Below are 24,081 nucleotides of genomic sequence, written 5' to 3' on the forward strand. Positions count from 1 at the left end.
CAACTAAATCATATCATCAAATTTAATTCTTAATATATCATTATTCTCTAAATATTATGATTTTATACCATAATTTAAAAATTCTAAACTCCAATTCATAAATCATAAACCCTAGAAAATATATTCTAGACTTCTAATTTATAAATTTTAATCCCTAAAATATATTTAAAGTACCGATTTTACTAGTTGATATAAGGGTAAAGTTCAAATAAAACCCATGTGGTTTCACTAATTTTCAGATAAATGACTGTGGTTTACTTTTTGTCAAAACGATGATTGAAGTTTTTAACTTTCACAAAATAAGGACTTTTTCGATTGATACTATTAAAATCACCTTGGACGACTTCAAAAATGACATATTTTAAGAACTACTAATATTTTAAGCAACTTTAATTCTTCAAATTTTTTATTTTGAGATTGTTTAGGTGATGTTTGGTAAAGAGAGAGAAAGTTAATGTTTAGAGAGAGAAAGTTCCAAAAAAGATGATTTTCGAAAATCGAAAATGTAGTCCATAGAAAATATGACATTGAACAACTTTAATTCTTGAAAATTTTCATTTTCAGGTCGTTAAAGATGATTTTAATAGCATTAATCCAATTTTGAAACCTCAATCCTTGTTTTGACAAAAAGTAAACTATAGTCCTTTATCTAAAAATTAGTGAAACCACAGAGGTTTTATTTGAACTTTACTCTTGATATAATCCAAAATTATGACTTGAAATAGTTGTAAATAGTTTTTAAAAGATAAATTTCTGTATAATTTTCCCTAAATAATACTAAGAACCAGTAAATTATTTATCCAAATTATATATTTAGCTTTGAAGTAATTGTATCTTTAGATTTTACAATCGTAGAAACTCATCATCATTTTCATGTAATTGGAACTTTTATAATCTTATCAATGAATTTTTTAGATTTCCTCTTAATGAAGAGAAGTTAGGGTTTATATCTATTTAATTTAGTCATTTTTAATTCCTCCAAGTTTTTCTTTGAATTTTTTTTTTTTTTTTTTTTTGTTCTTCCATAACTTTGTACTCGCAGTCGCACTTTGCATCATTATTTGTAATTGAAATGCATAATATTAGTCCCTTAATTGACTTATTTTATAAGAATAAAATTTTACTTTTCTTCCAATCTGTTTGGTGTGTCGTAGTGCAATGTAATCAAAGTCATAATAAAATGGAATAGAATAGTGATTTCATTACCATGTTTGGTTGACAAATAAAAAAAATGATGAAATGTAATTATCATTATAGTAATACTTATGTTTGCTTAGTTAAATATAATCGTAAAATTTTATTTAAACAATTAAAATCAACAAAAAAAAACATGAAAAACATGAAATTAGTATATAGTTTTCCTTATTTTCATAGTATTTTTTTTACATTTGTCTCGTTTTTTCGTTTTCCATTTTCACCGTTTTTTCCTATTTTCTTATTTTTCATTTTTCACTCGTTTTTTCACTTTATTTTGTTTTCTATTTTTCTAGTTTTTACGTTTTTGAGAATGATTAGAAGTGAGATTTGATTAGATGGAACTTTAAAGATAGAAATTAGGATTACGTGCTTTTGATGCAATGAGAATTCAAGACATTTTTTTTATATGACGGGAATTACAATAGTCGTTCAACAAAATTTAATCTATAGATCTCTCATTCCATTATAACAAAATTTTAATATATAATCAAACATGTAATAACCTTCCAATGTAATGGCCATTCCATTACAAAAACTCATTACATCTTATCAAAGGGGGCTAAGATTATTTGTTTCCCTTGTCCTAAAATAATAATGAAAAAAAAAAACTTACGTAGTCTTTTCGATTTTTTTACGTCACTTAAAGATTATTAGTTTATTAATTTTATAAGATATGGCATTTTGTATTATTAATTAATGCAGTTTTAACAAAACAAACAAAATCTAAAATTAATTCTTATTTATTTATTTATGATAATAAATGGACGACTTAAATTTATATCTAATTTATTTTAAGTAGCAAATGATGAAATTGAGCTTTTAGCCAATATGGATATGTCTTGACTATATTGTAGTAAAACCTTTGCACATCAAAATTCCACTATCCGATTACTGTATTTAATATGCGCCAAGCATTTTCAGACCACCAAGAAAAGAAGAATTACAAAATGTATATATATGGTCAATAATTTACTAATATTGATATTAGTTTATGATTATAGAACTCTAATCAGATGGATGAAACTTACTAATTATTTAATCAAATAGCTATATATATTCATACATTATTGGAATAAGCAAGTTGTGTGTTTATCTCCTTTTCATTGGTCACATCTAATTACTTCAATTAATCCAAAATAAACGACTTGGTAAAAAAAAGTGTTATAAAATACTTTATCCACACATCAAATATATTTAGAAATACTAGAATTGTATGGCTCTAAGTGATTGAAATTAATAATATATATTACTGTGAAAGTGATTGAAATTCCGTGAAAGTGATTGAATGTGCGTAAAAGTGAATGAAGTTGAATGAAAGTGGGTTAAAGTGAAATTTGATGAAATTGGCTAAAAGTGATTGAAATAGATGGAAATTGACCGAAACTAGATGAAATTAATTGAAACTCACCGAAACCGAAGACAATCATATAGTGTTAAAAATATGAAAAATATATGCAGCATATAGATAATTTTTTTTTTTTTTTTTTGAAGCAAGCATATAGATAATTTGATATAATGAAATTACGAAAATAAAGAAAAATAGTAGAAAATAGCAAAAATAATGAATAAAATGAAACTAATTGAAAGTATTCAAAAATATTAATTTCAAGATTTAACTAATATAATAAATGAAAAAGTTTTAGAATTTCAAGAATTAAAAAATATATATTGAAAAATATAAATATAATATTTTTAGTTAAAAAACTAATTTTAGTAATAACTAACAATATTAACATAGATGTTTTTACAATACACCAATATTAAAATCTAAATACGAGTTAATAAAATCTAATATTTAAATAAATATATATTTTTTTATTGACGTACAATGCGCTTACATTAAACTGTTAATCACTAGGCTAAAAATATGTACTTCACTTCTTTAGTTCAGTAATGAACCTAGATTGATTGCTTCATTTCCTCTAATCTTTTAGTTCACATTATATATCAAATGCGCATTATATATTATGGCCTATTTCCATGTTATTTTGAATTATTTGTTTTGGTTATTATGCAAAGTTTATTACTATTATTATTATTGTAATAATCATCTATCTCCTGGTTGTTTCAAAAAAATTTATCTCATGGATCATAATAAGTTTGTTAATCTTCAACAATCTAATAAAAACGGAGTTCAAACCTGGACCTGGTGGTACAACTGGAAAGTTCCTAGAGAAAACCCTCTTATAGACCTCATAATAGCTTGAAAATTGAAGACAATTTTATTGAATTTATTAGGTTTACAAGAGGGTTTTCTCTCGGAACTAGCCTTCTTGGGTTGAAAAAATGAGCACTATTTTTGAAATCACATTTTTAAAGATTAAGGAAGATTACTTATTAATGGCTTCCACTTCAACTTCTCCAATATCTTGAAAAGCAGTTTTTCATCTTCATAACAACTAACAATAACATTCCAGTGCAATTTTAATTTTCATATTTACTTCCTATAACTAGAATTACACGCTTAAAATCTTCAACAACAACCAAGTACAATGAAGTTTTCATTGAAGAAGAGATGGATAGGATCAAGAGGCAAAATGGATAAGAGATGCTAGTGTTGGAAGGAAAAAAATGAGGAAGGTTAGTCTTAATCCGGCAGCGTGGAAGCCATTAGAGTTTTAGTGGATTGTTAATGGATTGAAAATGAAGAAAATCTAATTTTGTTTTGGTTGAGAGAATATACAATTGATGCATTATTTTAATCATTTGTAACTCAACAATTTCACGATGTCTTAACAGATTTCGTTTTAAAAGAAAAAAATCCTGAGGTGAGGCCGATTGTCAATTTTGGTATAGATTAGGGAGTTAATTGATGATTTTAAGAGATTGAGTATCCAATTGAATTTGAAGATATAGTTTAGGGGGACAACTTGGGCCTTAAGCCTTATTTAATTAAAGAGCTATATAAGAATTAAAGAGCTATATAAGGACTAACAAGCAAGTGGTGTTCTTTCTATTGGCTTAGCTGGAATAATTTTATTTCCCTATTTGCAGACTACTACTCAACTAGGGGCGGTGCCAGTCCGGGGCTCGGGGGCCGAAGCCTCTTCGGCCACCGGTTCCTCCCTTGAGTATCATTAATTTTTCTGATCTAGTCTCCCAAATATTGGTTTATATTTAACTAATGTAGTATTATTTCAAGAGTTGAAGGTAGTTGAGTTGGTTTAGGAGCTTTATTTTAAAATAAAATGTCATATATAGATTTCTGGCTCCGCCACTGTACTCAAGAATACATCTATGATGACTGGATGATTAAAGAAGGTGGTGACTTTATGTATTTCTCCTACTATATAACCACATGTTTTACTAACACATTTGCACAAATTAATTAACTTGCTAATCAAATGGCAGGTCTAAATACAGTTTTACTTGCTTGCATTCTCCTTGTAAACCTCATCAACTGTGGTACTTGCAGCAGCCATGACATTTCTGATGGAGAACGAAAGGCATCTTCATTTCCTCTATCTAATCTCTAATTAATTAGTTAAATCTTGTTTCTTCAGTGAATGAATTTGATGTTTACTTCATTAATTAGTTCCTCATTTGATATTTTTGGCCAATAGTGATATGATCATAGTGACATAAATTTGATCAAGATTAATGGATGCAGGTGTACATTGTGTACATGGGAGAACGTCCAAAGGGTGAATTTAGTGCATCAATGCTGCATACTAGTATGTTGCAACAAATTCTTGGCAGGTAATATTGGTGCTTCAAATTTGACTTATATATATCTTGTAACATGTGAAGTTCTAAGTTCTTAAAGTTTTTAAATCAGCTAACTTTGTAAATTTGATTGAATTTCACCAGTGCTGCATCAGATTATCTACTTCACAGCTACCATAGGAGCTTCAACGGTTTTGCAGCAAAGTTGACACAAGAAGAGAAGCAGAAAATTGATGGTAGGTGAAACTACGAGTACTAATTTTTGTGAGAGACAAGGTGATCTACGGAAACAATCCAGCTGACACGAGACAATTGACGCAATTATCATTTCTCAAGCATTTACGTCAATATATAACCATATGGAAATGGACCACCACAAAAAGAATATATGAACATATATATATAACATAACAAGATTTTGACACGAAGCCAGAAATTGCCACTTCTAGCCCATTATTCTTGATAGAAAGTAAAGGCAATAGTATGGAGAGTTGTTGTTCTGATTTATTATTATTATTGTAGGAATGGAAGGTGTGGTATCTGTGTTCCTTAGTCAAAAGAAGAAACTCCACTCCACAAGGTCCTGGAATTTCATGAACTTCCCAGTCAATGTCACAAGATCAACAAATGAAAGCAATATCATTGTGGGAATGCTTGACACTGGAGTTTGGCCTGAATCTCAAAGCTTTAATGATGAAGGATTTGGTCCTCCTCCATCCAAATGGAAGGGAATTTGCCAAGGAAGCTCAAACTTCACTTGCAATAAGTAAATCTATATATATATACACTAATCTAATCTCAATTATATATGAACCCGAATCACTAAACGAGGCTAAGAATTATTATATGAACTTGTAGCAAAGTAATTGGAGCTCGATACTACCATAGTGATGGGGCAGTAGGCCCTGAAGAATTTGATTCGCCGAGAGATTCAGAAGGACATGGAACTCATACTGCATCAACAGTAGCAGGAGACATAGTTAGCCAAGCGAGCCTACTAGGCTTTGCCTCAGGGACAGCCCGAGGAGGCGTTCCTTCTGCTAGAATTGCTGTTTACAAGATATGTTGGTCTGATGATTGTTCAGATGCAGACATTCTTGCAGCATTTGATGATGCTATTGCTGATGGAGTTGATATAATCTCTCTTTCTGTCGGAGGATCGGCGATGGACTATTTCGAGGATTCCATAGCAATTGGAGCTTTCCATTCAATGAAGAATGGTATACTCACATCTAACTCTGCTGGTAACGAAGGTCCTACTCCTGAGTCAGTCTCAAATTGTTCACCCTGGTCTCTTTCTGTGGCTGCTAGCACTATAGACAGAAAGTTTGTTACCAAGTTGAAATTAGGCAATGGAGCCATCATTGAGGTGAGGATTCATGCTTCATTTTGCTAATCAAAACTTTCATTTCATTGTCATCTATTGGAATACATGATAATGTACCAAGTTTCCTCTATTTTCAGGGAGTTTCAATAAATACTTTCTCAATTGAAAATACCATGTATCCGATCATCTATGCTGGTAATGCTCTAAATACATCATCAGGGAAAACCGGTTCTAGTCCAAGGTAAAGAAAATACAACATATAATGCACTTGGCATAGCAGGGAAAAACAATTGATGATAATTCTGAAATGCAGGTCTTGCATGCTAGACTCCCTGAACAACACTTTGGTTGAAGGGAAAATTGTTCTTTGTGATGATAGATTTGATGAAGAATATTTGCTTTCTATTGGTGCATTTGGTATCGTGTCAAACTTTGGATCGCGTGGTGATGTAGCCTATATTTTTGCTTTACCGGCTACGTTGATAAGCCCTACTAATATGACTTATGTGTTGAAGTACTTGAACTCCACTAGGTACTTTGTTGACGAGAATTTCTACTTATTCGTGAAGTAATACATCTAACCAATTAACGAGGGATTTCTACCATTAGTATTAAGAAATAACAAACGTACAAGAGTAGAGTATCAATTAATTGGATAAGTGTATTGCTAAAAAAGAAGTACTAATTTCAGTATATTCTTTGTAATATTTCACCAGTGAACCAACTGCAACAATATTCAAGAGTGTCGAATCTAAGGATGAATTTGCCCCGTCTGTAGTTTCATTTTCTTCGAGAGGACCTAGTCCAATAACTAAAGATATTCTCAAGGTAACTAACTCTAAAGGAATTTCTGCATGCCATGAATTTTTGCATAATGCTAATCCATGTTTACTTCCTCTTGTCTTCCAGCCTGACTTGACAGGTCCTGGAGTGGACATATTAGCAGCATGGTCTCAAGCTACTAGTGTGACAGGATCAAAAATGGATAAAAGAGTACTTCCATACAGCATAATTTCTGGTACATCAATGTCATGTCCCCATGCATCCGCCGCAGCTGCTTATGTCAAGTCATTCCATCCAACTTGGTCTCCTGCTGCCATCAAATCCGCTCTTATGACAACAGGTATTGGCTTGATATAGCGACAGATTAACAAAGCGTCACGAAAGGGTCCATTGACCCTCCGGCTAAGGGGAGAAACCGACAGAAATTTCCATAGTTAATTACAGTATATTCAGAATTTGTTAACATTTGATGCTAGGACAGAATCAACGGGGTAAATAGCATCACTGATGAATAGTCCCCCATAAAGTTTGTAATTTTTAACATATTTTCGTCCATTAAGTGGAGAATTAAAAAAATATACATAATTACTGACGGAAATTTCCATAGTTAATCATAGTATATTCAGAATTTGTGCATAATATACATCAATCTAATAATAAGTTTGTTCATAATTTGTGCTTTTGATGTTCTCCCTTGCAGCCTATCCCATGACTTCTTCCCGGAACACCGATGCCGAATTTGCTTATGGATCAGGGCAAATAAATCCTACCAAGTCAGTGGATCCTGGTTTAGTATATGATGCTGAAGAACTTGATTATGTTAAGTTTTTATGCGGACAAGGGTATAATAGTACGCAACTTCAGCTTGTTACTGGAGACAGTAGTGCATGTTCTAAACAAATAAATGGAACAGTGTGGGATCTGAACTACCCGTCTTTCGGGGTGTCTGTGCTGTCAGGAGAAACTATAGCTCGCAAATTTCGTAGAACTGTGACAAATGTTGGTTCAGCATCATCTACTTATAAGGCACTCATACATGCCCCATCAGGACTTAAAATCAAAGTTCAACCAGATGTTCTTTCCTTCCAATTTGTTGGCCAAAAACAGGATTTCACCGTTACTGTGGAGGCTATTGGGAGTGATGAATATCCAATCTCCTCTGGCATTTTGATTTGGGATGATGGTGTTCATCTAGTCAGAACTCCCATTGTGGGATTTATTTATAATCATTGATCATGATTCTGGATGTTGTTTTCTTCAGACATTGAAGCATAAATAAGTGGTGTTTTTATTGTGATATGAGTGCTATAAAATAATTGAAATTTATTCACGTTAATGAAAGATTCTCTATTGTATAATGAATAGAGAACTATTTATTGATAATGTACTACTACAGAAATCTATAGAAATTGAAAATTGTTATAGAAACCTTAATGAATATTTCTATGAAAAGAAACATAATATTTCTTAGTGTTAAAATTTGTACTTAAATTCCACCATTTCATATTGGTTTTGAACACACTAACCAATATTTCTTGGGGTCTTTATTCCAAAAAATTTCTTATTATATATATCTAGAAAACTAAACTTTACAATCTAACCTTTTTCAACTTTTTCCTTTTATATGGTCTTCTCCTTCTTGTATAGAAAATTGAAGGCTTAATACATACCCAGCCCTCTAAAGTTGTCCATTTTATTCATTTAACCCCCTCAACTTAAGGGACATCCTTTTAACCCCCTAAACTCCAAAAAAACACTACTTTTAACTCCATATCGTCCGACGTGGCATTGACCTAGTCAACGTTTGTGTCTCAAACACAGGAGGCGCGTGGGAGGATTTTGTTCTTGCCTCCAACGGGAAAAAAATGCATACAGCCCCCTAAAGTTGTCCATTTTGTTCATTTAACCCCCTCACCTCACGGGACAACCCTTTAACCCCCTAAACTCCAAAAAAATCCTAGTTCCAACTCAAGTACGGGTATTGGAGATAAAGAAGATTTAATTGGTGTCTTTCTAATTTTTAATTGGTGCTTTTTTTGGTCTCAATCCACGTTGGAATTGTAAAAAATGCTTTAACTTTGTATGAATTATGACCACAGTGTATATAGATACAGTGGAAGGCAATACAAAGGAAGAGTTAAAATCTGATTTGACATGAAGTATAGAATACAGTGGAAGAGAAGTGATGAATAAATGATATTTATAGCAATTTTTCAATATTAAGGACTTTCAAAAGAAGAAAGTAGGAAAGAAAAGAGCAAATCAAGTTTATTTCATCATATTAAAAAAAGGTAGTCATTACACAATATAATGCATACAAGAAAGGTAGCTATTACACAAGATAATGCATAGACAATATAAGAACAACAGCAAAAAAGAAAGGTAGTCACTACACAATATAATGCATACAAGAAAGGTAGCCCTTGCTCGACGAGCACATATGCTCTTGCTCGCCGAGCAGAAGTCCTAATTGAAGTTATACACACGGACAATATTATATCTCGGCAGTCTAAAATATGGGGTTAAAAGTAGCGTTTTTTTGGAGTTTAGGGGGTTAAAGGGTTGTCCCGTGAGGTGAGGGGGTTAAATGAACAAAATGGATAACTTTAGGGGGCTGGGTAATTCGGGATACACACGTGTCACGCGCGTGATACACACGGAAAACATTATATCTCGGCAGTCTAAAATATGGGGTTAAAAGTAGCGTTTTTTTGGAGTTTAGGGGGTTAAAAGGACGTCCCTTAAGTTGAGGGGGTTAAATGAATAAAATGGACAACTTTAAGGGGTTGGGTATGTATTAAGCCAAAATTGAACTTTTAACCCTTTTCTCGCGCGTGAAAAACCCTTTCATCATCTCTGGTTGAATGGTTGTGTTCTGAAAATCAACAAAGTAAATTTATACAAAAGAAACTTTGAAAGCTGTAATTTTAGTTTCAAAATGGCAGAAGTTTATTTGTTTTGTTGTTGCAAAGACAAGCACTATAACAGAGATTTGTTTTCGTGTCGTCTGATTATTTTTCGTGACAGTATATTAAAATTCTGTCATCTGAAAGCGTAAGTTTAAATCAGCTCAATTCAAATGTGGTCTTCCGATGATACAAGTCTGTCATCTATAAAAAGCGCGCGTTTAAGTCAAAATTTACTTAATCATTAGATGACATTAGTTATAAATAATTGTCATTGTTTGCGAAAAACAAAAAAAGCGGCAATGAAATTTTCACTTACGCGGCCAACGAAAACTTATCGTGTTCAATCTGTTTGACTGAAATTTCAGCTCATATATAAATCCCTCTATCATTCCAAATCCCTAACTAACTAGGTTTCGTGCAGCTCATCTTCATCTCTCCCACCCCTCTCTTTGGCTATCTCAGGCCGGTTGCTTTCTCACTGGGTCCAAACAAGGTAAAGGTAAGCCATATTTACTTCGTTCCTGGATGTATTAGAGTTTCTTTATTCCTTACTATTTCTTTTCCCCATCCGATTTACTCTTGTGTATGTTGATTTCAGCAGCTGGAAACGATATCTATTATATCGTTGAAAATGTTAGATCTCTGGTCTTTATCTTTTTTCACCTAGGACAATATATACTTCGTGATGCTGATATAGGTAAACATTGCTCTTTTTATTTGCAGGGATAGTACGTAAGAGTGCTGAAGTATATGGGACAGCTGATGGAAGAGATGGTTTTATGCCTACAACTGATGCGCCTAACAGATGTTGGTCCGATAGACTCACTAAGGGATAAGTGTACCCCGTCCTTATCAAGTAATAGAATCTGAAAAATTCCAGGTATCGAAGCCACAGGATTTATTCCTGCAAGTATCGAACTACTCGGTTCCTAGTGTTATCTAGGCTTTGGGGGGGTTTGAGATTGAGTTTGGTTAAATTAAGCTACTCCTAGGTGATCTTTCAATAATGTAATTACCCGAAGGGATACGAAATGGTACGATAATGATGAATATAGACTGTTTAGACAACAAATTAAAAACATAATCTAAGTCACTAGTGTTCGAGGCGATTAACCCTACTTATCCTTCTGTGGTTCCTAGTTCGTGATTTCCTTGTAAGGCTGAAACTAGCTCTAAGGCTCGGCAATTTGGGCTTAATCATCTATAAGGTCATCAATCTTATAGGCTCTGACTAGGTCAGATTCAGCTCGCAATATGTTCAACTTAATATTTGGATTTATGAATGAGTTAAACCAATCAAACAAAGCGTAAGACAAAGATTAAATAGATAAATCAATTGAACAAAACAAAAACTATATTATCATTAAAGATGAAGAAAATTGTCATGGAGATACAATGAGCCTAGGATTCATAGACTGGATCAAGAGATAAACAAATTATGAAAAGAGTAAGAAAATCTCTTTCAGGAAACCTGTCTACTGTTGAAACACCTTTCCACAAGATTTTGATTTGACAAAATCATTTAAGTTTAATCCATGATTAAGAGACAATTAAATTTAAGTGCTTTGATTTAATTGTACTAATCCGTTTGTTCAATATTGAGTATAAATGCAAAAAGAAATAAAGATTAAGACAGGACAAAGTCAGCATGAAAACACAAGCTGAGTGAAGAGCAACTCAGCATAAGAGAAGATAAGTCATCTTCAGAATAACAGCTTCAGAATAAAGCTGAACAAAGAAGCTGAGTAAAACAAGGCCGAACACAGAAGAAGTCTGCCTCAAGAAATAGATCCTACAGAACGAAGCTGACCACGGAAGCTGAGTGAAAGAGAACTCAGTATGTAACTTGGTGAAAAACAAAAGACAATGAATGTCGAAGTGAAGCTGAGTGATCTTCAAGACAGCATGAATGATCTGTTAAGCTAAAAGACAAATTCGACAACTGTCTGCGCCAATAATAAAAGTCTTGAATTACGCAAAAGCCAAATTCCAAGATGCATGAGTCAACTGGTCTATGCTACAAGACAAACTGCCACAAGAAAACAAAGACTGTAGGAAGAAGACAAATCTGACATCTAAAGAATTCAGAAGACAGGATTGGCCTGCACGTCTGAAGCTGACCAGAGGTTTGTCCCCCAAAAGAGCCGTTTTGGACTCAAAGAACAAATCAAATTCAAATGATTTGTTCCTCATATTTTAACTATAAAAGGGACAAGGATATTATTTGGAAGATTGCCGATTTACAGAAAATTACAAGTGAGAAAGATACAAATTCAAAGCACTCAAAACAAAAGAGAAAGCTTACACCAATCTTCTATTCTTTGTGTAAATGCTAGATTGATTGTTTGTAGTCATCTAAAGTGTTCTTTATCTTAAAAGGAACAAGTGTGTGATCAATTTTAATATTGAGAGTGTACGAGCTGAGTACTTGGTATTTAGTACTTAGTGGTAGAGAAATCTAAGTGCTGGGTTGTAGCATTTAGTAGGAGTTGAGTAGACGAATAGAGAAAGGTACTCTTGCATACTCAACTGCCTATAATCGGTTTGTGCTCTACCCTTAAAGAGCTCAGTATTGGATTCTGAAAGCCCGGAGGATTCTGGGGACTGGACGTAGGCGGAGAGGCCGAACCAGGATAAGTGATACTGAGTAATTTCTAACTCTCTCAAATATATATATATATATATATATATATATATATATATATATATATATATATATATATCTGTGTGTGTGTTTGTGTTGCTTGTAATATTTACTCAGCATATAAATTGTTAGAAGCTGACACTGAGTAAATTGGTGTGCTGAGTTGGAAGGTGACCACATAAGCGTCAATTCCCAACTCTCAAGTAAAACAGTCTTAGTCAGCATCTGACTAAAGCTGTCTTACATTAAGTTGGGCCAAGCTGACCAAAGCTGAGTCAATAAACTCACCAAAATAATTAAGTCAGCAAGATTAATTAGTGAAAAAGTTATATTAGTTCTTAACCCCCCCCCCCCCCTGGAACTAATCACACGGGACCAATAAGTGGTATCAGAGCCTAAGCTCACTACTCAAAGATATAACTATCTTGAGCGGATCCCCATAAATGGCTGAGAACAGCACTCGTTTCCTTCCAGGGAACCAAACAATACAGATACTCCCTGAGGGATTATCTATTGGTCGGCCTCCCCTATTCTTTGGATCTAACTATACATTCTGGAAGAATAGGATGAAGAAATTTATTCAAGCCACAAACATGAGTGCATGGCTTGCAATAGTTCAAGGCTCATACGTGCCATATAAAACTGTTGACAATGAGAAAGTTGTTAAGAGTGAAACTGAGTGGTCGGAAGATGACCTCAGAAAACTTCAAAACAATACTTCGGCTATCAATATGCTTCACTGTGCTCTAGATGCTGCAGAATACAATAAAATATCAGGTTGCCGTCAGCACAGGAGATATGGAAAAAGCTCGAGGTGACCTATGAAGGCACAAGCAAGGTCAAAGAGTCAAAAGTGAACCAACATATGAGATTGTACGAGCTGTTCGAAATGAACGACAACGAGGATATCTCTGGAATGAATTCTAGGTTCACTGATATTATAAATGAGCTGACAAGACTCGGCAAGAACTTCACTGAAGAAGAGTGATAGGGGTCAAAACCCCCTATCTTTGGGTACGGTTTTAGGACGGTTTTTAGTGTTATTTCATGAATAAGCGAGCAATTCTCGCATTTATATGCCTTTGTGTGAGTTAGTTAGGAATTGGAAATGTTTTAGTAACTTTTTGTTGTTTAGGCTCGTTTTCTGATCATTTTAGGCAAATAAGGCCAAAATGGCATGTATGTTATAATTCTGTTATCTTTTATAGCTAATTGATCCGCCAAACGTCGCACCAAACGGAGCGTTTGCTTAAAATGAGTGATTGGCGGGTCAATTTAGCCTCGAGACTAATGTTATTTGGAGTTTTCGTGCATGCGCAGGGATAAATTCGGGCGAAAATTACATCGTGGAACATCGAGCAACCGTGCGGAAGCGTGCAGGGCAAAATGGCTCGTCGAACTGGCCTTTTTAGGCCAGCTCGGGCGAGCTGGCCTGCAAGGGCCAGCTCGTCGAGCAGCGCGCCCTGCTTGGTGAGCTGACCTGCGGGAATTGGTCAAAATAAGCAGTTTTGACCCCACAACTCCATGACCGGTCTCACGACTTCCCACCTGCATAAGGATACGAAATAGGTCAAAAAGAGGGCCCGAGCTACAACTATAAATAGAACTTTTCCATTGTAAATTAGATATCTTTCATTATTGTAATTTACTTTAGCTTTCCCCTTGAAATTCCTCTCCATCTCCTCCATCTTCTTCAACCTCCATTGAAGCTCCTTTAAAGCTGTTCTTCGAGGAATATTCAAGGTCCGTCCTTAAGACCTAGGAAGCCGGCTGTAGAGTAGACAGGTTCCCTAAAAGGGATTTTCGTATCTCCTTTTATCTTTCCTTGTTTGTACTCTTTGATACAGTCTATGAATCCTAGGCTAATTATATCCTGTGACATTGTTCTTCGCCTTTAATAATATTTTAGCTCTTGTTTTGTTCTATGATTATTTGTTTAATCTTTGTCTTACGCTTTATTCAATTGGTTTAACTCATTCAAAAGCCCCAAAATCTAGTAGGCACATATTGTGAGCTGAATCTGACCTAGTCAGAGCCTAGGAGATTGACGACCTCTTAGTTGATTAAGCCCAAATTGTTGAGCCTTAGACCTAGTTTCGGCCTTACAAAGGAATCACGCACTAGGAACTTCAGGAGGGTAAGTAGGGTTAATCGCCTTGAATACAAGTGACTTAGATTAGGTTTTTAATCAATAGACCTAATAACCTAACTTCATTATTATCGTTCATACCATGTTCCTTCGGGTAATTGCATTAGTGAAAGATCACCTAGGAGTAGTATAACTTAATTAGGAGTAGTTTAACTTAATTAGGCGTAGAATAACTTAGTTAGAATTAGTATAACTTAGCTAGGAGTAGCGTAATTCAACCTAGGAGTAGATTAACTTAAACAAATAAACTCAAAACCCACAAAGCCTATATAACACCTGAGACCAAGTAGCTCGATACTTGTGGTAAATAAGTCATGTGGATTCGATACCTGGACTTTCCATATTTATTACTTGATAACGACGGGGTACACTTATCCCTTAGTGAGCCTTGCGGTACCGAATGCCGTGAGGCGCATCAAGTTTTTGGCGCTGTTGTCGGGGATTTATTTCTTCTGCAATATCGAACCAAAGGTAGATTTGTTAGTTTAGGCATTCTTTTGTGAATATCCTTTGTTTATATCGTTTATACATGTTTATATATAATTCTTTATAACTTCTATACTTGTTCATATCTTTTGTATTTGTTTATAACTATATACTTTTACTTATCAACTTTTGTGCTAGAACTTCACTTTTTCTCAGCATTCTTTGATCAATGAATTGGCAAGAAGGGTCGAGTGGCAAGCTCAAGAGTTTATTATCCCATCAAGACAATACATTCATGCCCTGGAGAATGAGGCTCCCAATCCCTCCATGGCCGACTTAAATAAGAAAATGGATATCTTGATGGCGAAACTGAGCCTCAACACCAATGAAAGTGTAAGTTTTGTGGGTAATCACCAAAGGTATAATTCTAAACCCAATTCTTACAGCTTTTATGGTAGTGATTGGAGGAGACCTCAACACTCAAATCTGTCATAAGGGAACCCTAACATGTTGAGGCCTCCAAATAGGTTTGTTAATGAGCACATGGAAAACGAATTGGGAATGTTCCCTTACGAACAAGCAAGCCAAGTTCCTCCACAACCCTCTAGCTCACGAAATCAGGTGCTGTCCCTTTTGAAAGGAATATCAGCCCGACTTACAATCAACGAGGAGGTTTGCAAGGACTTGAGCAACCAATTGGCTCAAATAAACCATGAGATGTAAGAGCAATCCCGAGATGCTCTCCCAGGCATAAAGGAAAACATAGAAATCTCACAAAGGGAATCAGCTCAAGCCATCTCCTTGAGGAACGACAAAAAGGTAGAACCAAGCCCACTGTCACATGCATCACTCAAGGTAAGTGAGGAACCGGAAGCAGTAAGCAACCCCGGTTCAAAACCTAAAATCATAAATCATGTGATAGAAATAAATGATCATATCGAAGCTTGTGTATATGAACTACATTTTCCTCAAAAGTTAGAAAAGTTTGGATTTACTCCTTGTTCAGAAGTTTTCATTCTCTTCGACCTACCAAGAGAATCCAAAAGGGAGCAAACCAAACGTTTTCATAATCTGTTTAAATTTGGCCTCTTGTTTTTATTTAACTCATTTGAGGCTCTTAATCCATTTTGTAGGTACGGATTATTTGTTAAGGAATTCGAGTTCCTAACGCGGATAGAAGCTTATACTTAGGAAGGAACTCTATGTCGAGCTAACAGACTATAAAAGTAGCGCTTCTTGGGAGGCAACCCAAGTTTGAATACAACTTTCAGGTTTTTACTTTTTAATAAATTTTATAGATATACTTTTAGGTTTGTTTAGTTTTCTTTTACGTTTTTTTAAAGTTCTCGGGTTAAAAAAAAATTTCGGACCTTCTGCCTTCCAGCTCGCGACGAGCTGGAAAAAAAATCGTAATTTCGCCCCGGGAGGCCCAGCTCGGCGAGCTGGGTATCCCAGCTCGGGCGATCTGGGCACTGCCGCCCAACAGCCCGCTGGGCACTGCCGCCTAGCAGCTCGCTGGGCACCCCAGCTCAGGCGAGCTGGGCACTCGCCGAGCTGCTCGACCGAGATAAGCAACATTTCGGGATTTTTTCCGAACGGAGCTAAATAAATAAATTAATAATAATAAAAAATCGGCACCGCAAATCATCAAGTTTTTGGCGATTGCGATAAAATCAGTAAGTTGACTTCTCCACCCTAACTTTTTACACTTGTTCTTTATGGTTTGTGATGCAATGTTGGAACTTATTGCATATTTTTAGTGTGAGGAGGAGGGGTAGTCAAACTTACAAAAATTGTATAATTTTTTAAAAAAAATTTGTTGCGTCGTGTCTAGTTTAGTTAAGCGTTTTCGGGTTTTATTTATGTTTTCGCATGTTTATGACCTAAAACCGTGAACCTCCTTCAAATCTAAACTTCGGTATTTGTCCTTGAGGGCTGAGGACCGAATCTAAGATTGCATGACAACTAGTTTAGGTGTAGGACACAATCCTTGTATCTGTAAAAACATGAGCTAAAGTTTGCATTTAGACCCTACTTTTGAAGAAATGCTAAAATCATTACTTAGGTAGATAACTTAAGAATTGAAGGCATGTGATGTTAAACTTGAGTTTGGGGAGAACTATTAAACACAAAATTGAAACCCAAAGAATTGTGAGTTGAATTTGAGCCTAAGAGCGAACATAAAAAAGCTCTTTTTCTTGACATTTTTGTGTGAATGCTTTGACTTGTGGAAAGATTACAGATTTTGCACCTAATACTGTGTTGAACCTACATGCAATGATTTGAGATGATAAACGATGAATCAGCCTCATTAGAATTAACCCTTTTCTTTACCTTATTTTCTCTTTTTCATCCACTCTAGGAAGCCCCTTTGAGCCTATATTTTTGTAGTTGTAGATTTTTCTTTCGTCCTAACCCAATTTTTGCAAACCATCACTTGGTTTGTTACTTAACCCGAGTTTTTGCAAAGCTCGCATTGAGCCTTTGTTTTCTTCTAGCGCTTTATCTTTGTTTATGGCATCATAGTAGCAAGCCAAAAGGGCTAAGAAGTGAATGAGCATCACTATCCAAAAAAAAAGAGAAAAGAGAAAAAGAAAAAGAAAAACAGAAAAAGAAAAGAAAAGAGACGAACAAAAGAAGGAGAACCCTATCTCCCAGTTCTTAAAATTAGAACGTCTCAGAAAAGAAAAAAAATATATATATATGTAAATAAAAAGCTCAATCACTTCACAATTTGCTAAAGCCATCTTTAAACTTTGTTTTTCTAGTGCTAGAACTCCTAACCCTTGTTGTACCTTTAACCCTCTAACCACATTACAACCCCAATTCGAGGCTGTTTTTTATATCATCGGAGTCATGTAGCATAGTAGAGGAACTCGGATGAACGTGCAAAATCAACGTAATCCTAAGCAAGAACATAAGCCGAGAGTAAACACTTTAGCCACCAAAATTGTGTGAATTGAGTGAACTACCTATGGTGAGGTGTTTTATTTAGCTATCCCCTTAAGCTCGTTTAATTGAACATGTGTCCTTTTTCTTAAAACATATGACCTATGATAATTGAAATGTGGCTTTTGGATATCGTGTCTCTACTTTGTATTTCCGAATGCATGTAATTACAGATGCTCGAAATTGTGTCAAGCACCTAGTCAAACCGGGAGGTTTTCTAGCTTGCTTGTGATTGCGGGTTTAGTTTTTTAGTTTACTTGGGGACAAGTAAGGTTTTAAGTGCGAGGAGGTTTGATAAGGGTCAAAAACTCCTATCTTTGGGTACGGTTTTAGGATGGTTTTTAGTGTTATTTCATGAATAAGCGAGCAATTCTCGCATTTATATGCCTTTGTGTGAGTTAGTTAGGAATTGAAAATGTTTTAGTAACATTTTGTTGTTTAGGCTCGTTTTCTGATCATTTTAGGCAAATAAGGCCAAAATGGCATGTATGTTATAATTCCGTTATCTTTTATAACTAATTGATCCGCCAAAAGTCGCACCAAACGGAGCGTTTGCTTAAAATGAGCGATTGGCGGGTCAATTTAGCCTCGAGACTAATGTTATTTGGAGTTTTCGTGCATGCGCAGGGATAAATTCAGGCAAAAATTACATCGTGGAACATCGAGCAACCGTGCGGAAGCGTGCAGGGCAAAACGGCTCGTCGAACTGGCCTTTTTAGGCTAGCTCGCCGAGGAGGCCTCCAGGGGCCTGCTCGGGCGAGCTGCCCATTCCAGCTCACGACGAGCTGGCCTGCAAGGGCCAGCTCGCCCAGCAGCGCGCCCTGCTCGGCGAGCTGACCTGCGGGAATTGGTCAAAATAAGCAGTTTTGACCCCACGACTCCACGACCGGTCCCACGACTTCCCACCTGCATAAAGATACGAAATAGGTCAAAAAGAGGGCCCGAGCTACAACTATAAATAGAACTTTTCCATTGTAAATTAAATATCTTTCATTATTGTAATTTACTTTAGCTTTCCCCTTAAAATTCCTCTCCATCTCCTCCATCTTCTTCAACCTCCATTGAATCTCCTTCAAAGCTGTTCTCCGAGGAATATTCAAGGTCCGTATTTAAGACCTAGGAAGCCGGCTGCAGAGTAGACATGTTCCCTGAAAGGGATTTTTGTATCTCCTTTTATCTTTCCTTGTTTGTACTCTTTGATACAGTCTATGAATCCTAGGCTAATTGTATCATGTGACATTGTTCTTCGCCTTTAATAATATTTTAGCTCTTGTTTTGTTCTATGATTATTTGTTTAATCTTTGTCTTACGCTTTATTAAATTGGTTTAACTCATTCAAAAGCCCCAAAATCTAGTAGGCACATATTGTGAGCTGAATCTGACCTAGTCAGAGCCTAGGAGATTGACGACCTCTTAGTTGATTAAGCCCAAATTGCTGAGCCTTAGACCTAGTTTCGGCCTTACAAGGGAATCACGCACTAGGAACTTCAGGAGGGTAAGTAGGGTTAATCGCCTTGAATACAAGTGACTTAGATTAGGTTTTTAATCAATAGACCTAATAACCTAACTTCATTATTATCGTTCATACCATGTTCCTTCGGGTAATTGCATTAGTGAAAGATCACCTAGGAGTAGTATAACTTAATTAGGAGTAGTTTAACTTAATTAGGCGTAGAATAACTTAGTTAGAATTAGTATAACTTAGCTAGGAGTAGCGTAATTCAACCTAGGAGTAGATTAACTTAAACAAACAAACTCAAAACCCACAAAGCCTAGATAACACCTGAGACCAAGTAGCTCGATACTTGTGGTAAATAAGTCATGTGGATTCGATACCTGGACTTTCTAGATTTATTACTTGATAACGATGGGGTACACTTATCCCTTAGTGAGCCTTGCGGTACCGAACGACGTGAGGCGCATCAAAGAGCAAGTAAAGAAAATCTTGAGAAGCTTACCCAAGAGCTGGCAAGCTAAGAAAACTGCTGTAGAAGAAGCTTAGGACCTGACCACATACAAGTATGACGAGCTGATCGGATCTCTGCTGACTCATAAGATCTCAATGCAAAACTTTGAAGCTAAAGAGAAAGAAAAGTCAGAAGACAAGAAACAAAAATCACTTGTCATGAAAGCTGACTCGACTGAAGCTGACTCATCAGACGATGAGGAGATGGCCATGTTTACACGAAAAATGAAGAAGCTGTTTAGGAAGAATGAGAAGAACAGCAAAAGGCCATTCAGAAAAAATGACAGATACAAAGCTGAGTCAAGTGACAAATACAAGAAGGACAGCTCCAAGCCTGTCACATGTTTTGAGTGCCACCAAACTGGGCACATCAAGTCAAGCTGCCCAAACCTCAAGAGAGATAAGAAGGGAAACAAGAAAGCAATGGTAGCAACATGGAGTGACAGTGATGAGTCAACATCATCCGAAGCTGATGCAAATGAAACGGCGAACATATGCTTCATGGTCGATGATGCTGACCACTCTCAATTTGAGCAAGATGACCTCTCTGATGAAACTGACCAGGAGGTACACAACAATGAGGTAACATCCTTACTTTTGCTTAGAAATGAGATGGTAAATGCCCTGAGTGATTTATATACACTAACTAAAAAGTGTAATAAGAAAGTAAAGGCACTTAGCAGGAGGTGTGATGAGATTGAAGAGGTCAAGCTGAGTGACCTCTAATATCTTCTCCAAGACAACTCAACTTTGTATAGTAACATGGAAATTATGCAAAAGTTTATCTCGGAGGTCCAATCAGATTCAAAAAAACTGAAAAAGGACGTCACTACCTTACAAAGCCAAATAAGAGGCTCAAATAAAAATAAACCCCATGCTCAGTACTCAAGTACTAGTCAGCATAAACAGTTCATACAGTGTGACTGTTGTGGGAAAAAGGGGCACACAAGAGAAGTGTGCTGGCACAATAAGCGGACTATCCAATGTGACTTCTGTGGAAAGAGAGGACATACCACAAAGGTATGTTGGCATGCTCAGCACAATAATGCTGACCACCCCCAATGGGTAATTCATTGTGACATCTGTGGCAAAAGTGGCCACACTATCAAAGTATGCCGTCACAAATTAAAATATGACTTTGCACCTGTTAATGCTAACAAACGAGGACCCAAAAAGAATTGGGTACCTAAAGATGAATAGTCTAAAATGCAGGTGAGCCTGAGATGCGTGGAGAAATCAAAACTGTGGTATATAGACAGCGCATGCTCGAGGCACATGACTGGTGATGAAACTCAGTTCATCACACTAGAGCTTAAACGAGGAGGAAGTGTAAGCTTTGGAGACAATAAGAAGGGTAAGATAGTCGGCTCAGGTACTATCGGAGGTAACCCATCTATTGAGTCAGTCTCCTTAGTTAAAGGTCTCAAATACAATCTGCTGAGTGTAGCTCAGCTTTGCAAGAGCGGCAGAAAGGTTGTATTTGATGATACTAAGTGCCAAATACTCGAGGGAAAAATAAACGAATTAATTTTAACTGCCCCTCGTGTAGACAATGTATACATGCTGAGTTTAGAAAAACAGTTTTCTAAAAATATATGCTTAGTGTCTAAAGAGGATAACTCATGGCTATGGCATAGAAGACTTGGTCATGTAAGCATGGATCTTCTTGCCAAATTAGCTAGAAAGCAACTAGTTGAGGGATTACCCAAACTTAAATTTGAAAAAGATCAATTATGTAAAGCTTGTCAGCAAGGCAAACAAACTAAGAAGTCATTTCAAAGTAAAAATATTGTCTCAACCAAGAGACCATTGGAATTACTACATTTGGATCTTTTCGGACCTATCCAGCCACTCAGCTTGGGTGGTAAGAAATTTTCCTTAGTCATTGTAGATGATTTCTCTCGGTACACTTGGATCATCTTGCTGAGTAGCAAGGATGAAACATTTGAGATGTTTACCACTGTTAGACGAGGTGCCGCGGCCTAATCTCCCGGGCGGACCGGGGGGTGGACAACCTCATGGCGACGTAAGCGGTGATTGGCGCCGAAAGCAACCAATCGTGGAATCAAGCTGCTCGGCAGGACCGGAGCTCGGAGATATGGAAGAGTCGCCACCCACGAATGGGAAAATGAACACTGATCCCTTGCGGGAGACCGGTGTGGGTTCGGGAAACTTGGGTACGAGCCGAGAAGGCTAGCTCCTTTCCGGAGAAAGGCTACTAGGAACCCCGACATCGCCCGGTTATGAACCACCGGCCTCCTACTCAGCATGTTAGGCGATAACGGACTAATCGTATACTTCTTTAAGTTTAAAATTCATTTGAAACCCTTTTCTTTCTCTTTTTTTTGAAACCGTTTTGAGCATATATTATTGAAAAGCCATATTAGTAAAGAATCACCCATTTATGTTATACATACACAGAGAGGGGGGAGAAAGAAGTGGTTTATTTACAACCGTATTTAAAAATCATGTCGTGTGTTTATTCTACACTAACTTGTTCCCCCAAAACGAGTTTATTTACATGGTTCGCACCTTAATCGCCGTTGGAACGATTTAGGTGCGTTTTAAAACCCCGTTTGATGAAGTTTACCCGAATCGCCGTTGGAACGACTCGAGGGTTTGAAAACATTGAGATAAAAACCTTTGATGAGAAAACGTGGTTAAACATACAAGTCAATTTTATTTTGTACAAATCATTTAAGAAAACGATTCAAAACTCTATTATTTACAATGAAAACGATTTTAATTACAAGGCTCGCTTAATCCGTCGATTGGAACGGACTAAGGTTTTAAAGCGTGATGTTTTAAGAAACGATTTGAAATGTCAAGAAAACACTATTTATTTACATTAAGAATCTCTAAAAAACCTTTTAGTTTAAATAATTAAATTGAAAACTCTTTTTGTGATTTATTTTCCCATTTTTCCTTAATGGATTCTCTACTTATTACAATTACAATAATAAACCCTTTAAACTAATATTCACACTCAAATAATACTCATTTGGAACATGGACCCATGAATGGGCCAAAAGAATAAAGAAAATAATTTAGACATATATATATATATACATTTAAATCAAAAAAAAAGATATGAAAGTAAGAGTTAACACAAAAGGAACTATATGTATATGAAAATAATAGGTACAACACATTTATACAAAAAAAAAAATGTGAAAATAATAAGTAAATCTTATGAATAAGAAAATAACATTTACCCAAAAATAATTTCATTCAATAATCAACAAAATAACTCAAATATCCCAACACTATATATATATACTTAACTAATATAGTTTTAAATACCAAAAATAACATATACTAATGTCTATCAATTATTTCTCAAAATATCAAATAACTATCATTTAAAACATAGCCTAAATTAATAAAAAGGAAATACATATACATAATTATACTTATATTTAGGAAATAGTATAAAAAATGGTATACAAATATCCTCAAATAATTACATATGCCAAAAGTCCAAAATAATTTGAAAAACATATATTACATAATTATACATATATATATTAAAGATTAAAAGCTTAAAAGTTAGGAAAAAGGGACTGAAATGGCATTTTTTACGTTTTGGCAGACTTACCGACGGAAAATCCGTTGGTAAACAGCCTTTAGTGACAGAATAGGTAAATTACAGCAGCACTCCTAAATGTTTCCAGATTTATTCAAAAGCTTTAAATTAAATTTAATTCAATCGTTTTGGATTTCCGAACTACCCAAGATGGATCATAGTCGAAAACGGAAGTTCCTAAACGACGTTTTTTATTTCAAAACATTATTTAGAAATTTCTTTTAAATTAAAAACTTATAATTACAACGTTTTCGATACCCGAACTACCTTTTTATCGGATCACGGTTCGTATTGGGATATCAAAACGAGGTTTTTTATTTTAAGACAAAACCGAATTTTATTCAACACGAGATGAAAATTAAATAAATACGCTAATTAAATAAAATGTGACAACATAAATAAATAACTAAATAAATAAAAACTATAACATAAAAATAAATAGGAGAGGAAGATAAATAAAATTAAATAAAAGAGAGTCT

The 24,081-nt window shown here is 35.3% G+C and overlaps 1 protein-coding gene across 1 annotated transcript; it reads left to right on the forward strand.

Moving 5' to 3' along the window:
- The first annotated feature begins 4,505 nt into the window (after positions 1-4,505).
- Positions 4,506-8,436, forward strand: LOC136225624 (cucumisin-like). The gene is made up of 10 exons (XM_066013704.1): positions 4,506-4,643; positions 4,808-4,896; positions 5,008-5,099; positions 5,386-5,629; positions 5,722-6,232; positions 6,328-6,431; positions 6,504-6,722; positions 6,907-7,018; positions 7,100-7,313; positions 7,674-8,436. The coding sequence occupies exons 1-10, from the start codon at positions 4,542-4,544 to the stop codon at positions 8,204-8,206; spliced, it is 2,220 nt and encodes a 739-aa protein (XP_065869776.1). The 5' UTR covers positions 4,506-4,541; the 3' UTR covers positions 8,207-8,436.
- Positions 8,437-24,081: the final 15,645 nt, after the last annotated feature.

Source organism: Euphorbia lathyris, chromosome 4, assembly GCF_963576675.1.
Source record: "Euphorbia lathyris chromosome 4, ddEupLath1.1, whole genome shotgun sequence".
In the NCBI taxonomy this organism is placed as follows: Eukaryota; Viridiplantae; Streptophyta; class Magnoliopsida; order Malpighiales; family Euphorbiaceae; genus Euphorbia; species Euphorbia lathyris.

Coding starts and splice junctions, on each gene's coding strand:
- LOC136225624 (XM_066013704.1), top strand. CDS start 4,542: ATGGCAGGTCTAAATACAGTTTTACTTGCTTGCATTCTCCTTGTAAAC. Junction 4,644..4,807: donor TTTCTGATGGAGAACGAAAG/GCATCTTCATTT, acceptor TAATGGATGCAG/GTGTACATTGTGTACATGGG. Junction 7,314..7,673: donor ATCCGCTCTTATGACAACAG/GTATTGGCTTGA, acceptor TCTCCCTTGCAG/CCTATCCCATGACTTCTTCC.